At 42.9% G+C, this 16,782-nt stretch overlaps 2 protein-coding genes and 1 long non-coding RNA gene across 3 annotated transcripts in view; 1 reads left to right on the top strand and 2 right to left on the bottom strand.

The window, feature by feature from the left end:
• Positions 1 to 2,693: 2,693 nt before the first annotated feature.
• Positions 2,694 to 5,217, bottom strand: il6 (interleukin 6 (interferon, beta 2)). The gene is made up of 5 exons (NM_001032722.1): positions 5,020 to 5,217; positions 4,760 to 4,944; positions 4,583 to 4,681; positions 4,349 to 4,492; positions 2,694 to 4,090 (listed from the first exon to the last, which is right to left on the bottom strand). The coding sequence occupies exons 1-5, from the start codon at positions 5,033 to 5,035 to the stop codon at positions 3,851 to 3,853; spliced, it is 684 nt and encodes a 227-aa protein (NP_001027894.1). The 5' UTR covers positions 5,036 to 5,217; the 3' UTR covers positions 2,694 to 3,850.
• Positions 5,218 to 11,171: 5,954 nt separating this feature from the next.
• Positions 11,172 to 12,268, bottom strand: LOC115251672 (uncharacterized). Its single transcript, XR_003890194.1, has 3 exons — positions 12,135 to 12,268; positions 11,931 to 12,016; positions 11,172 to 11,383 (listed from the first exon to the last, which is right to left on the bottom strand). It is a non-coding gene; the product is annotated as an uncharacterized lncRNA (long non-coding RNA).
• Positions 12,269 to 12,430: 162 nt separating this feature from the next.
• rapgef5a (Rap guanine nucleotide exchange factor (GEF) 5a) overlaps positions 12,431 to 16,782 on the top strand; it is a 31,794-nt gene continuing 27,442 nt past the window's right edge. The window contains exon 1 of the mRNA XM_011608865.2: positions 12,431 to 12,728. Within this exon, the coding sequence (XP_011607167.2) occupies positions 12,585 to 12,728 (144 nt within the window). The 5' untranslated portion in view covers positions 12,431 to 12,584. The remainder of the gene's footprint in view (positions 12,729 to 16,782) is intronic.

The raw sequence follows: 16,782 nt of genomic DNA, 5'->3' as shown, positions 1-16,782 counted from the left end.
ATAAACACCAGAAGACAGTGGGGGTGATAGATGTAGCAATCCCAAGTGATAGCAACATCAGGAAGAAGGAACACGAGAAGCTGGAGAAGTACCAAGTGCTGAAAGAGGAGATAGAGATAATGTGGGGTATGAAGGCAACAGTGGTCCCAGTAGTGATTGGGACACTAGGGGCAGTAACAGAGTAGTCCAGATGAGCGCAGTCCTAGGAACAGCTAAGATCCTGCGTAGAACCCTCAGAGTCCCAGGCCTCTGGTAGAGGACCTGAGTCTGAAGGAAGGAGACACCGCCCAGGAGGGCAATGAAGAGATTTATTTCTTTATATATATCATTAAGTTTTGCATTAGAATATCAACAGATTGACACAAGTCATAAATAGACCCTAATGAATTGGTTGCTAACTCTTGAATTGCTTCGCATCCGTAAATCCAACCCCAGGCGCAGACATGCGCTTTCATGCCTGACCACAAGGTGTCAGCATGGTGCGGGCAACATCCGTTTACAACTTTTACGGTTTGCGTCACTTCCTGTTACCTTGTCCTTGGCCGCAGTGTGACGGTATCCTCGCTGTTTGAGATCGACACATGGCTAAAATGAGCAAAGAGACCAAACAGCGGCTGCAGCAGCTGTTCCAGTGCGGCCAGTTTGTCATCCGATGGGGATTTATTCCAACCGTGCTTTACCTCGGTCAGTATCCATGCGTGAAAGCGGTGGACGCTGCTCGGTCTGAGGAGATGCTAACGCTAAAAGCTAGCTTGTTTAGCACACATATCTTAATATGCTCAGAGTCTCTCGTTTCATTTAACAAATTTGCTTTTACATATATTTGACATTAGAACTACTCAACACACTACACAAGCTTAGAAGGCGCTTGGTATTAACATTTCAGTAGAACTTGATATGGTTCTGGTTTTTTTTGCTTGTATTAAACTTTAGACCCGGGGCGACGTTAAATGTGGCCTCTAAAACGGGACAGTTGCCTGTAGTCTTTAAACTAACTTCAGCACAGAAAGCCCAGTGTTGTCGCACATTCTCTAATTCTCAGTCCATTTCCCTTATTTATTTAATGTTGTCTTAACAGTTAGTTTGTGCATCCCTGGTTTGGATGGCTGGACTGAACCATGTTGTAGCAGGTGTAGAATAGGAAATGATGTTAGTGGTAGCTTTTATCATGACATCTAATGTTTTGCACGAACAATGACGGGCAAGTTTCCTTTATAATGAGGACTGATGAAGGTATATTCAGGTTTATTGCATTTTCCCACTTCTGTTAAGCATCATGGGCAGCAAAGACCAGGACTATAGGAATTAGTCCAATAGTCAGAAATAATCTATAAGAATTTGGAGCTTGGGTGCCCACTCTGGGTTGGGTCATTTGTCAGTCTTACCCAGAATCTGTCATTATTTTCAAAGAATCAGCTGTGTCACGAGTGACTTGCAATAAGAGCTGCGAGCAAATGAGGAAATGAAAGTTTTCCTTTTTCAACATGAGAGATTCGGCCTCTTGCGATGTTCCGTTCCTCTGTCATGTCTTTTGCGGCCCCGCCCTTCACCCCGACATCTGATGCCCTGAGATATTTAAGATTGTTTAAATATTAATGTCTTATCAATAATGCTTTTGGTTTTGCAGGTTTTAAACGAGGAGCAGATCCGGGAATGCCCGAACCAACAGTTTTAAGGTAAAGACATTTTTTAACCATTCAGCATCAGAAGCAAAGTTGTCAGATGTTTCAGTAGGTTTTTCAGATCTTAGACATTATTTATTAGGGTCAGTTATGAGCTTAGGGATGGAACGATGCTCTGTGATACACGTGTGTTCAGTATCGAGTAAAAAACACACTCAGTAAAACATAAAACTCATTTTTTCTTCGTCCTGTTTTGGTTGTGCCATTTTACCATCTCACGTTTGATCCCTTGCACGGAGTGACACCACAAACAGCAAATGAGTCCTGCTGGGAGAGAAGAAATGTGCCAAAAAACAGCTGAGAATCAGCTCAGCGATAGCCGTTTTTTTAAAAATTCTACAATTCGGACCAGAGTCAGTAAATTACACAAGACTGTTTCCCACCAGCGTCGATACCACAAACCTTTTTACCACGTCAGACGCGCCTTAACAATAATCTCGTCACCTAATGTTACGATTTTTAAGCGTTCATTGTGATTTTACACTTTTGTTTGCATTACTTGAGTGTTTTCCATCTCCACTTAACACTTTCCTGGCAGCTCACATTTCTTTTAAATGATTCTTTCTTGGATTTGCCGCCCACAGTCTTAACCGTAGTTTCCAGCTCCCCAGAAAGACTCGACTGTCAGGATCGTCACGACTTTTGTTCAACCTTCACCGTGGTTCAGCGTCACCATTTGTGACTGGCTTCTGGGCTGGCTGCTGGAACTGCTGCTGTCCTCTTTGCCCTCTCCAATCAGCAAAAGCTCGTTTCTGCTTTTTTGACACACAGAAATAGATGCTGACTTTCAAACCTTTTTAACCCCGACGGCCCTTGTACTCCTTTGCAGACTTGATACTGCCGTTGGTGTCGAGTCCAGCAGGCTGTGCTGCATAATAACACTCTTTCCTATTTGTTTATTATTTCCAGGCCATATGTAGCTTTAGTTAACAACGTCACACTTTGTTCACTGCACAATTTGGCTGATTTGTCTTGGATGTCATTTGTTGCCATGAGGCTTTTCTTATTCTATTTATTTTCCCCCTCTAGTTTGCTGTGGGGCTAAGAGCATCTGGCCGGTTCCTTCCCTGTCCTGTAGTGGGTCATCTCCAGCCGTTTGAAGTCGTCATGTGTAATACTCCATTTTTTATGGAAGCTGAACAACTGGTATCTACAGCCATATTTTTATGGCTACTTATAACGGAAAAGTTTGCAGAAATCAAGACTTTTTCCACTCAGTTGTGTTGCATTTATGTGATTTCATCGTTTGACCAGACCATCCGATGCTTTTTTTAAATGTTTATTTGTAATTTAAACTGACAATAAATTCATAAAAAAGTATGAGTTGTTTTTTTTTTTTCTTTCATTGTCCAGGAAAGGTTGTGCTGTGTAAATAAATATGCATGTAACAGGATATGTTTTGCAAATTTCATACAGACCCACCAGTTCTGTCACGGAAAGCTGGTCAAAAAGGCAAATAAAATGTAATGTACAGCTAACGTGGGACATGTCTTTTATTTTGAAAAAATAACCCGTGCAGCCGCCCTGGCGTCAGCCGTGCTAACTAGGATTTGATTGGCGCACGCGTCAAGTTTATGTTGCTTATGAGCTAAGATGGAAAAGCATAAATATGACCTTTTGTTCATTGAGGATAATAAGGTTGTGTTTTTTGTTGCGGTCTCATTCATCTGAGATGCATTTACCGGTAAAATGATCAGAAGTAGATCCAGAAACAGGTCACACGTCAGGCCCGTGGGAAATAAGAATATCTTTAATAATAAATAGCTTCCAGGTACAAATTCACATAAAGTCTGATTGAAAAAGCTGCTCGGCTCTAAATTTAACATTTACAAATAAATATTTTATATTAAATATAAAATGGATGCTTACAAAAATAGATCATCCTGTTCCTATTTCATTAATAAAAATAAGTATCACTATTTTGTAAAACCTTCAATAATAAATTAATAATAATTATGCATCTGATTTTGGGTCTGAATCACCATTCAGAGTCACCCTTCAAGTCAAACCATTGTGGGAAATCCCCCAAAATTCCCAGTGGCTTATAAATAACATCAAATATAAATAGATTAAATAAGGTTGCAGCAGAGAAGAGTTGCACGTGAAACAGGCTGCTGGTGAACGTGCACGTTTCCCCTGAGATCCGTCCTCGAGCTCCTCGGGGTGCTTCACGATCTCTTCTTTGGGTGGTAGAAGGTGACGGCCCTCACGACCCTGCTGCCTGCGGACTCCCTGTGCTTCGCTCTCTTGTTGATCACCCTCCTGCAGTCGACCAGGAAGTAGTGGAGGTTGTACAGGATGCCGTGCGCGGTCATCTTCCTGTGGAAGGTGTCGGGGTAGTCGGTGTCCTTAAGCAGCTGCTCCTCCTGGCTGCTGGTCAGCCTCATCACCTGGTCACGGTCCCTCACCTGTAGAGGTAGAATTAGAACGTCACAAAAGGGATCCAGGAGCATTTCTCTCTTTACGGCCTTTTAGGTCCTCCTTTTTATTACTCCGATATATAGATTTACGTTTACAGTCGCACAAGTTTGGATGTTCTTTCAGGCCCATTTCAGATTTTATTTTGACTTTTTGCTTCAAGCTAACTTCATTTAAGATTACTTGGGTTTTTGAGCCTTAGTTTTTAACATTTGGTCAGAAAATGTAAGCTTTTTTCTCAGACCCACCTTGTTTTCCAGCTCTTTGATCAGGATGTTGCTGTAGAATCTGACCTCTGAGAGGATACTGCTGGAAGGAAATTCCTCTTCAACCCGCTTGAGAAGAACTGAGTAGATAAGGAGACCTTCGAGTAACCTTCGTAGACAAGCATCCTGCAGAAAGAGAACCCACCCCCAAAAAAATCAGGTGTCAAGGACTGAAACCCATCCAGGTGCACGCTCTTTGGTCACACGTGAACCTACCTTGCCAAAGTTGGAGTAAGGGCACTTGGCTGGAAGAGATGGGATTTTGTAACGGTCCAGAAAGTCGTACTTTACCTCCCCTTGAAATTCAACTAAGAACTGATAAAGAAAAAGAAAAGTGATCAGCAGCAGCTTGGAGAAAGACCCAATCAACTCCCCCAGGGGTGAAGGTCTCACCTCGTTTTTATGCAGTTTGGTGGCCCCGAGAACAGATTCAAGGGCCACCGCCAGCGCGTCATCGGGGCTCCCGGTCTCCGCCTCCTCCCCTGAGGTCTCCCCTGCGGGGCTCTCGGTGGGCGCGTCAAGCGGGGCCCCTGCGGTGGGCTGCAGCACCGCAGCCAGCACCAGAGGAGCGAGCAGGTCTGTGCGCAGAGGGAAAGGGCACGAGTGAGAGGAGAAGAGAGAGGGGCAGGAAGCACCACCCGAACACCACTTACAACTGATGGAAGCCATGTTGCGTCGCCGTCGGAGCGGGTAGGAGATGCCTTCTGCCTCAAATCGGTTGCCATTTTATATCGTCCAGCCTGGGAGGAATTTCCCAATAAACCTTCCTGCAACAGGCTGGGAATTAAAAAGTTTGCGTCAAGCATCCGGTGCGGCATCCGCCGGTGGTTTTGTTGAAGATGCAAGGACTGCCCGCCTTTAAAAAGCCCATCTCCAACAATTTCACTGAAGAGAGGGAAAAAAACTGGCCTTTAAAATAACTGTTACAACACGCGTTTCTAAAAGTGGGCCGATACGTTTGCGTTTTGGAAACGCCCGAGTTCGCGCTGACAGCCTGTGGGGACAATTTTCAAACGATATTTTAAGCCAAACATGGGGAAAACCGTCTAAAATAATTGAGGAACAGTAATGATTAAATATAGTTTTCTAATATTCTCACGTTCTTTCTGTCTAGTCTAGTCACATCTGGCCATAAACGGAGGTCTCGGGTTTATTTCTGTCATAAAAGAAAGAAAAGAAAATCCTCCTGATAAAAACAAAAACAAAACTGTTTCATTTCTAAAATTCTTGTTGCATGCGGGAGCCAATCTGACGCGAGTTGAACCAAATTCTGGTGGATTAAAGTTGATGTGACAAAATGTTTTAAAATATTTTTTTAAATGTATTATTTTAGTGTATTATTATTTTATTGCCTTCTTTGGCCCAATTTCAGACAATCAATAATTAAATTCTCATAACCATCACCTATTGGTCATATTCAGGAAGGTTATTTTGCTTCCTGTATAATTGCCGGGGGACCTCAAGGCACAATTCCGAGCCAACTAGTATTATCCTCAAATGATACTTCCTGATTTTAGGTTCATTTACATGGTGGCCAAATAGTTACCAGACATTTCAACATTTCCCCTGAATAAAATAAATACCTAAAAGTGGAATTTTATGGTTTCGTGCTAACAGTTTTGGTGGTTGGCCATATTGTTTCACCAAATTCTTCATTCAGTCATGGAAACACATGCTAATCTGACCAAAAGCACCACAGATGTCGATCCAGCTGTAACTTCAGAACTCGACGCCATGGCAACTCCAGTTTATGTTGCGACACAAGAGAATTCAATTAAATTCAAACAAGCTTTATTTATTTAGCATCTATTACAATCTTGGCACTTGACTCCCAGGACCTGACCCCCAATAAGCAACAGTGTCAAGAAAAAACTCCCCTTTAACAGGAAGAAACCTTGAGCAGGACCAGGCTCATGTAGGGGGACCCTCCGGTGATGGGGGGGGGGCTGGGTAGAGAGAGGGGAGAAGGGGGAGGACAGGTAGAGGAGAGAATAGGTACAGATCAGGGAAATACGTTAATTAAAATAATTGATTTGATTGTAACAGACTCTATATAAATAAAGATTGATTTGATTTGAGAAGTAGCTCATTCTGTTGCCTGAACGGCGAATTGCAAAACCTGTAACTGTGATGTAACTTTCACTGGAAAGAGGAATGTTCAAGTATATGTTAAAGCAGGCTTTGAATTATAGTGTTTGTGGGGTCACTAGAATGACTAATGTTAAGAGGGAGATACATAAATAAACAGCTGGGTGCTTCCAGAGAGATGTGGTGCAACACACACACGCACACACACACACGCACACACAAAGCCCACTTTTTGGCACAAAATTAGACAATTCACTCCAGTCCTATCTGTTTCGTACAAAGGAATGGGTGCGTAATTCTTTGGAAAAGTATGGTTATTTTAGTCATTTTGATTTTTTAATTATTTTAATTCTCGTTACATTGAAGAATGCATGATTTGTGATTAAAATAAGTGGGTCAGGACACCCACTGCCTTCACTCATACCCCTCCTTATGGGAGCTCGGCTCCCACGTGATTTATAATGTTATTGGCAAAAAAGGATCAAATTGATGAGAACAAAACGTGAATGGAAGGTAACCAAGATCTCTCTGTCAGGAGCTTCTGGCAAAAACTACGTTGTGCAACCAAGAGACTTTCCATGCGATGAGAGTGTTGGTCAGGGAGTTGAGTTGTTACTAGCCTGAGTCATGATACATCTTCTTTCTTTTGTTTTCATTTTTAGTCTTTAAGTCACTCATCAGTTTTTTCTCCCTCTTGTTTGATACTTAATAAAAAAAAATTCTGTCCCATTTTTCATTTTCATCAATCCCTGCACCCAGATTTTCAGGATTATTACCCCTCTTCCATTTTATTTTTTATCATTCGTTTCTACCTGATTAATCATTTGAACATTTTTTCCATTTTTTTTCCCATTTTTTGCTTTCGTCTGATTTTTGACATGATACTGAGTTAGCATTGGTGCAATTTAAGGTTTGCTGATTATTTTCCTTTAAATTGACTATTACATTGAATTTTATTTTATCGTATTGAGGCTCAGCCGCTGCAGCTTTTTTCATGCAATAAATCAGCATCACCAAATTCAGTTCATCCATCTCCATAAAATGTCAATGTTTTAAGGTTAAGCTAATGTGATTGTGTTTTTGTTTTGACTGTTAATACTGAAAAGACATGGTTAAACCTGGTTAAATAAAGGTCAAATTGAAAAAGAAATCCTTTTCTTATCTTTTCAAATGTAAAAGATACTACAATGTGTCCTCCCTCTATGAGTATAGGGGTTTTTTTTTTTGAGCAAGATTGGCAAGTTTTCACTTTCCATAACTGTAAATGTGCAAGACTTAAGACTTTGCTCTTACTCAGAAAAGATGTAAAAATGGGGTTTCGAGTTGCAACATTCACAGTAAAACAAAACTTAAACTCAAATGACGATATTCAGGATCTTCTCTGTGTCATCAGCTGCCACACATTCCTAGAACCTTAAAAGTGAATTCTGTGTACTCATTACTCATCTTCCTCGGCCACATCACCGACCAACTCATGATAACGTTCACTGTGATTTTCTCCAGTTCGACTGTTCTGGTGTCTGGTGCCTCTCCAGACGGCACCAAGGGGTGGAAAACGACCTACAAACGTCCCATTTTCAATTTATTGTCCAATCTTTCCATTCTGAGAGAGGTTAGTCCAGTTTAAACGTTTCAGTTGTCTCTTTCCACAGATACACCATATGTACATATATAACTCAGTCCAATCAACTGTGACATGGTGAGATGACAGTGGGTTACATGGGAAGCGGGGTGTTGGGTGTGACAATATTTTTGAAAATATGTTAAATTTCAACCTCTTTAAGGCTCATGGAACATCTCCAGGCTCTATTGTAGCTACTTATCCACAGCAGGATTTGTCTGGGATGCGTCTGAGTGTGTTGCCGTGAAGTCGACAATTCTTTGTTTGGCTTCTTTGCATTTTAAAAGCGGCTTAAAACTAAGCAGATTAGAACGAATGTTATTTTCCCTCCTTTTTTTACTGCATAATTCAAAAAGCACTGATCTGAGAAAGCTTATAACCCTGAAGTTTCTGTTCAAATGGTAAAATATTGGTTGTCTGCACTTAAGAGCCACGTTTTGTGTTGCTCAAGGTCATGGGTGTGTGTGCGTGTGTGTGCGTGTGCGTGCACATGTGTGTGTGTGAGAGACAGTTGCTCCCTGGGTATAGAACCATTTTTCAGCATATTTGTATCACACAGCAGCAGGTTTCCTCATTCGGCCTGTGCTTTAATAACAGTTTTTGTGATTCACTATGGGTGGAGGAGGGTTTGCAAACATGCCTGACCTGCTGTCATGAATCAGAACTGTCCAGAAATTCTTCCAAATGACGTAAATATAGTTCCTGTATATAATCCTCTATGGACACCAGACATGGATACTACAGTTACTCAGATAAAACTGTCAGAGGGATAGAATTTCTTCTGAAGCGTGACTTGTTTCCATGATCAACAAATGAATGAAGCTGTAGGCCTCATCATAGTAAAGCAGCTGGAATTAAATATCGATAAATGAGTGATAAAACCCTAACCCTATGGAATAGAAAGGGCCAAATGGGTCCAAAATGGCCATGTTCAGTTTTTCTTTCAGATACTTAAACACAGGGAAATCCAGTTCACTTTTCCTGTTGTGCTATCTATAAATTGACAACAAAGATCTAGATGCAAAGATCAGCTTTGTTTCGAAACCTACATTTAAACAAAACTTTCTCTTTTGGCCTTTAATATCAGTGAACTGAACAGAAAATGAACGCAGCGTGCAATTCAGAATCGTGCCACTAGATGGCAGCCATGAAGCATCAATGACGAGACACCCAGAAGAGCCCATCAATAGACAGTTTCCTCTGTGGACTTGAATCTGAAGGAAAGGTGACTAAACAGGAATACACCTACTGTGCTGTGCGTGATGTATCTATCTTCTCTTGGGCTGCAAACCTTATGCAATATAAGAGGCTGAGATTCACATTATTCAAGTTCCTCTCACCCAGCGTCTGAAGCTCCATATTATCACCCAGTTAAAAAGGCAATGGCTATTCAATAAATGCAGAGGTCATTTTATGTTTCCAGTTTTCTCGTCACTATCACCTTCCTCATTTTTTTATCACTGCACAGCTGGTTTCTCATCCTTTTTTTTTTTTTTTTTACAGTTTTCTTCCTATCATCCTCTCAGTCCCCTTGTGATTATTTCCCGGGTCTGCGCACGTTTACGCCACTTCTTTCTTCTTTTCATCTTTTTCACCAAATTCTTTCCTTTTTTGTGGCTCCGGCATTCTTCTGTGGATGCGGGGACTTCCATCAGAGAGAGGAGGAGCTGCGTCCCTGCTCTGCTTGCCACAGGCACTCCTCAATATTTAATCAGGAGTGCATTTGTTTGGAGGGGGCTCCGAAGATGTGTGTGAATGTGTGATAAAAAGATGTCAGACTGTTCCTGTGTGTGTGTCCTTTTGTATGCAGAGTGTGTATATTGATGAAAGGTCTCCCGCAGCCCAATAATTGGTTTATTATCTTTCTCTCCCCTCCACGCTTCCCCTCCCCATAACTCATTCTTCCTATCGTTTTTGTGTTTACTATATTGTCCTCCTTTGCACCCCAGCGAGGGTTCATTCATTCTAAAGCTTTACAACCAGGTTTCTGTGATTTTGCTGCGTGTGCATATGTGACAGCGTGCATGTGAGGAGCTGGTCTCACTTCTCCCACAGGGGCCCCCCGATCACCATTTCATCATCACCCACTTGTCACAAGAAAGCCCCTTTTTCCCTCTTGCTGCCTCAGCAACTCTAAACACACTCTGTGTTTTCTGGTTTTCCTGTATTTGCCGTTAAAAATCTGTATTTTGGGCCATTTAAAAAAAAAAAATCTGACTGTTCATTTCCATAAAGCGCCATGGACGGGCCACCGGGCCCAGCCATTTCCTCAGAAGGTGATGGTGACCATGGCGACCCCTCGACAACAGAACAACTGTATATAACGCGCCCTCATCCACGATGTCACGTGTCAGAGATGAGATAAGGTTCTTGCGCTTGAATTCTTTCTAGCAGTTCTCTTTGGAGCAGTTGTTATGACGACCACTCCTGCCTTTGTTGCCCAGTAGAAACACTGAAAATAAGATCAACATTGGCCAATGTGCGAGAGGCCGTTGGGATCTAAATGGTCACGTCCTGGGTCGGTTTGGACTGTAGAACTTTGATAAAGATTGAATCCGATATTATGTGCATTGTTACACAAATGTGCTCATATTTCCCAGGACAACGTTTCCACGACAACTGTTACCTGGATGACATTCTGGTCGCTGAAATCGTGCCCTATTATGGGTGATTATTTCCTGCCGTAGCCGCCTCGCAGTCGTTGCCCATTTCTCTGTTTCTGTGATTCCCTCCCTGGTTTTTGGTGGTCTGAGGTCACATAATTCATTTCCAACCTCTCATCAGGATTTGTTTACTCATGTTGACAGCACTTTCTTTCAAATAACAACTGTAGTAGCAACAGGGTGGAAATTTCAGGCAGGAAGTGTTCATTGATTAAAAGGATATTTTTAGAAATGCTAAAAGAATTAGCAGATAAACTGCAATCTTCACCAGTATAAGGAAACAGCACATCATGTAGTAAATGTTATCATCACTAGATTAACAATGCTAAAAGACTTGAATGGCCAACCTTCATAAAAGGTCATTATATGATAATAAATAAGATTTTAATCATTTTCTTAAATAAGTGAAACTATGAAAAAACATTGTAAAAACTTTAATATTGCCACTGATTTGCTCATGTGCAGCTCATTAGAACAACTTAGTGTATGTGTGTTATCTGTTACACATATTCTGGGTCCATTACCTCTGCCAGAGATGGTGTCGGTATAATCTGAGTCCCTGAATGGGACCAATTATCCCAGATTACAAATCACATCATGAAAGCAGCCTCAAAGTTGAACTCGGATCTTCTTCTGGATATTCTGCTAAAAGAAGATTTTTGTTCTGTTTTATACTCTTTTCAATGAATTTTTACACTGATTGGACCACACAGTTTTTTTTTCAACTGGTTATTTTGTGAGGTTTGACTACAGCGCCCCCTCTGGTGGGGGCATTAACCTTCTCCTCAGAAAAGACTAATAAAACCTCAGGTCACACCAGTGAAGAACAGCTCTGATGCAACGATTACCACATTTATAGCAAGGATTCCCACGCAATCTAGGAAAGTCAAGAAAAACGCTCACATTTTGGAATTAATGCCAGTCGTGGGAGCAGAAATGGGAAGTGATTCTCACGCCGGGGCTTGTTGTTCTGGAGATGTTTGTGGTTTTGCTGGTTTACCTTTAGCCACATAATCGTGCTGCATTTCCAAAACATTGCTTAACATCGTCTTTAAATTTGGTGGCCGCTCGTTCTAAAGAAGAGGATTTTACGCCATCCCAACATTTCAAGTGAACGTGACTGCACCGACCACACAGAACAGAGACATCAGCAGTATATTACATGACTAGTGGCAGTGACTTTAAAGTTTACCCAGACACGGTGGATCAATAGTGCTGGAGGGATCTTCTCTTTTTCACTCCTCTGCCACCTTAACACAGGTTGAACTGGAATGGAGGCTTCAAAACCCAGCACATACACACAGAGGACAAAAAACAGGGTTCCAAACCTGAAAGATAGGTATCACACACGCACACGCACACGCATCTACACTGATGTGGCTGTGGCTTTGTTTACCTATGGAAATTCGAGCCAGGTAATATGATGACGTAGTCCTACTTCGGTTCCCCTCCCCCACCGTCTCAAAAGCCGATTTGAATCTGGTTTGAGCTTCACCCGTCACCCAAACAAACATGTAAAGAGAAAAACGCACCAGCGCTGACGCGCGTAACACGGGTGAAAGGTGTGATCAATTAATGCTGATCCCTGCACCCGTGAGCGCGCGCGCACACACGCGCACTGCCCTGGCGGCGCACAGGAGGAGGGCGCGTTCGCCGGTGGGGTGGAGCAGCGTCGCGTGCTGCGCTGCGCACGGTTCCAGATGCAGGTCGCAGAGTGTGAGCGCGAGTCGGGGGGAAATGGCGCGCGGGCGCGGGTGGCAGTGCTGCTCCTCGTGAGGACTTAGTAGACAGCCGGAGCGGAGGCAGGCGGCAGCTCGAGGACATACCGGAGGAGGAGCGGGGAACCATGGAGGACTCCGAGCCCGCAGAGGACGGCTTGCTCGCGGGCTTGCGTTGGAACCGGAGTGCGCGAGACCAGGTTCAGTTGAAACACAAAATCCGGGATCTGCCGGGACTACTCAAACACGGGCTGCACCTGCGGAAGAAGAGCGTGAGTATTTCAAAGCGAGCGCGGACTCGCCGCACGTCCGTCCTTCCCGGTTTCCAGGTCAGAAACGGTGTTTTCAACCGGCTGTTGTACCAACCAGACTCTGCGCTCCGAGGCAGCTCGAGTCACGACTTAGGTGTTTTATTTGGTCTGCGAGCGTTACTGTCGCAGTGTGTGTATGTGTATGTATGTGCGCGCGCGCGCGCGCGTGCTACATCCATAATAACAGTCGCTTGTTAGACATCATACCTTCGCGCTCTGGTAGTCAAGGCAACACACTACACTACCATCGCCATCACTGTACTTGCTTAATTTCCGACAGTTTTCACCCTCCAACTCTGTCTATCTATCTGTCTATCTGTCGGGCTGTCTGTCTAAATATACATATTTTTCACATCCACTTGATGAAATGATGCTTCTTTGCCTCTTTTTCACCTTAGATGAAACCTGCTAAAGGTCCAGATGATAGAACTTTATGCAGACATGCCAGTGAACGGATGATCTGAAGCCAGGACCCTTTCTTGATATCTGATGGATGTTTTATGAAAGCAATGTATCAGCAGGGAGCGCCGGTTCTGTTCTGCGATGATTGCTAAATGTTAAATGTGTGACTTGGTGCTCTAATCTGGTTTGAGCTCTCTTGATGGACACAAAAGATGCTTTAAGCGTCATCCCAACTCATCCTCGTTGTCTGTGGCAGCCAAGTCAAGAAACGGGTCCGATTTCTTTCTGTGGGACTCGGAAGCACTTGGCGCACAGTGGTACCAGATGTTTTAAAGATGGATGCAACTTTTTGACTGTAATGTTGACTGAGGCGATAATTATTTTATCTTAGGTTTTTTTTAGTTACGCTGGAATTTATTTAAACGATCTGTGCAACTTCTTAATAAGAGTGAATCCAAAGAATCTGAAGACAAGTCCAGACAAAAGTGTTCTAAATGAACCCATAATGATCCAGTACGTGAATGGATTACTCTGGCGCGCTGCATTTCACTCGGTTTCACAGTTTCATGCACTGCACCGACACGCTATTGTTCATCATCAGTGAACCAGCAGAAGAGAAGTAAAGGAGGAGACACTGGGAGAAATGGTCTTTCCATCCTTATTTAACTTTGTGCGTGGGTGGGTGAGAGGTGTAAAGGCACGGCTGCACTGTACCAACTGGGTTTTTTAATTTGATGCTGTTCAAACCAATTGAATGACATCATCTCCCACAGGTTTGAAGCAGCCTCTCCCTTATATTATTGTGACGTGAGACTTGTTTTGATGGCCACTTTTGAATCAATTAGTTGGCTGCGTGGCTTCCAAAAGATGCACTTGACTGCCGGTTGTCAACACTGATGGCAGATGAAGTAACTGTTATACAAAAACTCCTAATTCTCCATTCTCATGCATAGATTTAAATACTTGTTAATGTATCAAGATCAGAAATCACACTTATCAATGCCATGAATAAATCCATAGGATCGTTCTGTATACCCTTATGTGTGTTGGCCAAAAAAAATAGATTTTACATTAATTTCTATCTTATTTTTCTTTAATCCACCCACGGCATTTTGCTGTAAAAGGTGACATGACGCTACAATAGAAGCAGTTGGGGTGGCTCCGCTCTCATGAACAAGAATGAAAAACTCACATCTTGAGGGAAGTTAGACGGTTTGGTTACGAGGACGGAAGCTGGATGGTTGATTTGCATTGTCCGATTTCTAGAGTTATCAGCTTTTTCAAGGGACAGCATAATGCGAAATGCTGTATTAGAGAACTGGGATGAGGGCATCCAGAGTTCTCATCAATACTGTAACATCTTCATGCAGGTAGACCCTTTAATCTGATTCTGTTTGTTCTTTCTCTTCTCTGCATGTCATAAAAAGCAATCGTATAAACTGAAATAATGTCACAACGTGAATGGAAGGCAAATGAAGGACAGCAGTGGCATGTGGTCTGTCCTGCAGGTATTTTACCTCCCACAGGAAGACGGCTCATGTTAAAACCATAGATGCCACCATTTTCAATAATCTGTTCATGCTCATGTTCATGATGGGATGGAGGAAATTTGTGTCTTGCTTCACCATCTTCAACAGAAAGCAACACACAGCCTGAAAATGAAATCCAATAACTCAGTTATTTGATCTTTACAGTCATGTAAACGGGCCCAACGCTGCTATGCTGTACGAGTGCCCTCGTACATTTTCTGAGATCTTGAGTTTATGGAGTAAAATTTGTTCTTTCTTGAACACAGCCTGAGAGATTCTGTGCCCAAACATGCTGCCTGTAATTGAGCTGTAAACTACGCTGCTTAAAAATACACCATTAAGGCTGCGAAATAAGATTATCACAGTCATAATGTAAGCTATCAGCCTTAATGATCGGCATCTTAGAGGGGAGTTGAGGATATTCTGCAGATTACCCATTGGTTCCTGTCTACATGCAGCAAAATTGTAGCTTATGGTGTGTTTTTATGTCTGCCAGCAATATTTCGCAGGCACAACCTAATTATACATCACAATGGGGGGGGGAAGAAAGGGAGTGGTTGAGGGAGAGGGACTGAACATATATTCACACTTAGTCCTATAACTAGATCTGCATAGAATTCAATGATTCTTCAAAACCTTAAAAAACCCTTTTACATAGACATGTAGATGTTTTTCAATGGCTATTGTTTTTAGTATCAATAGCATTATTAGAACTAGTAGAGGTACTTCATCCTCTTATACATCTTGTGAATAATCTTACTGAAAATGTGCAAAGCATATGTGCAACAATTTCAGCTTCTCTTTGCCAAAATATATCCAATTGTTCTGCATATTTGAATCCATTATAGTTTGGGATAGACAAAAGGGGCTATTTGTCCAGGTCTTTTTTGTAGAAAGGACCTAAATTGTTAATTGACTGTTAGCTGTTATCATTGTTTATGCACTGTAACGACCGTATCATCACTGATAAAATGCTGCTAAGACAAAGGTCACGTTTGCTGACTGCACACGTGCTCTTTGGGCTATAGCTTCCTGGATGAGGGATCCGTTGAGGGGCCGACAGGAGCATTTGATTGTAGTTGGGTGAGGGGGGGGCTTGCTAATCGTAATGTGCTGAAGCTCTCCACTGTGCTCAGCCAATCTAATCTGAGAGTAATCCATTTCTTGCAGATAACGACCCTACGGTCTGCTGCTCCCTCTCTCCATGCGTGCACACACACACACACACACACACACACACACACACACACACACACACACACACACACACACACACACACACACACACTTTGAAGTCATCACACAGATAAGAGTGTCAGCATGTGCTCTCTCCTTATAGCCCCTGTTCCTCCTCATTCATCTCTGCTGCTTCGGCCACTCTTTTTGGGTCCCTTCCGTGTGCTGGTGGCGATGGACTGTTCGTCCCGTGAGGCAGGAGTGTTTGTTTGTGAGCCGCAGACAAAGACTTACAGGAACATAGCCGGCAGACATTCTTCGCACCTGATGCAGCATGAATGAGACACCTCCTGCAGCACTGGCGTGCGCTTGGTTCGGTGATAGCTGAGGGAGACAAAGACCTCTCCAAAGAGCTGTATTCACCAGGCAAAGAGATGGAGAGATAAGATAGTGAGGGGAAGACAAAACAGAGGGGGGAAAGGGCAAGGAAGACATAGTAAGAGTCAGAAACAATTTATTTAGTCTGTGCTCGGATGGTTGGTGAGCTCCACTTCCCCCCCGAGTCCAAACATCGCAAGACTTTGCAGGATGGACTGATTTTCACAGAAAATCCTTCAGTTGTCTTTCACTAAGTGCGTTTACAGACACACAAGGAAACCAAATTCCCCAATTACAGTGGTCCGAATGTAGCCAGGCTGAGCCGGATGACCCTGCTCATTTGGCTTATGTGTTGCTCACCCGAAGGCAAGAAAAGGTCTGCTGTGTTCTGGCGACTGGTAGGAACCTAGTGAACGGTGGCAAAGTATTTTTAGAATTACTATAATGAATTGTCGCGATGCTGATTCAAAGATACTTATGCGTGAACTTGTGCAGCGCAGCTGTTGATTTAGATGCAGCTGCTACCTCGC

Source organism: Takifugu rubripes, chromosome 12 (assembly GCF_901000725.2).
Source record: "Takifugu rubripes chromosome 12, fTakRub1.2, whole genome shotgun sequence".
Lineage (NCBI taxonomy): Eukaryota > Metazoa > Chordata > Actinopteri > Tetraodontiformes > Tetraodontidae > Takifugu > Takifugu rubripes.
Note: the sequence above shows the minus strand (reverse complement) of the source record. Positions and strands in the feature narration are given on the sequence as shown.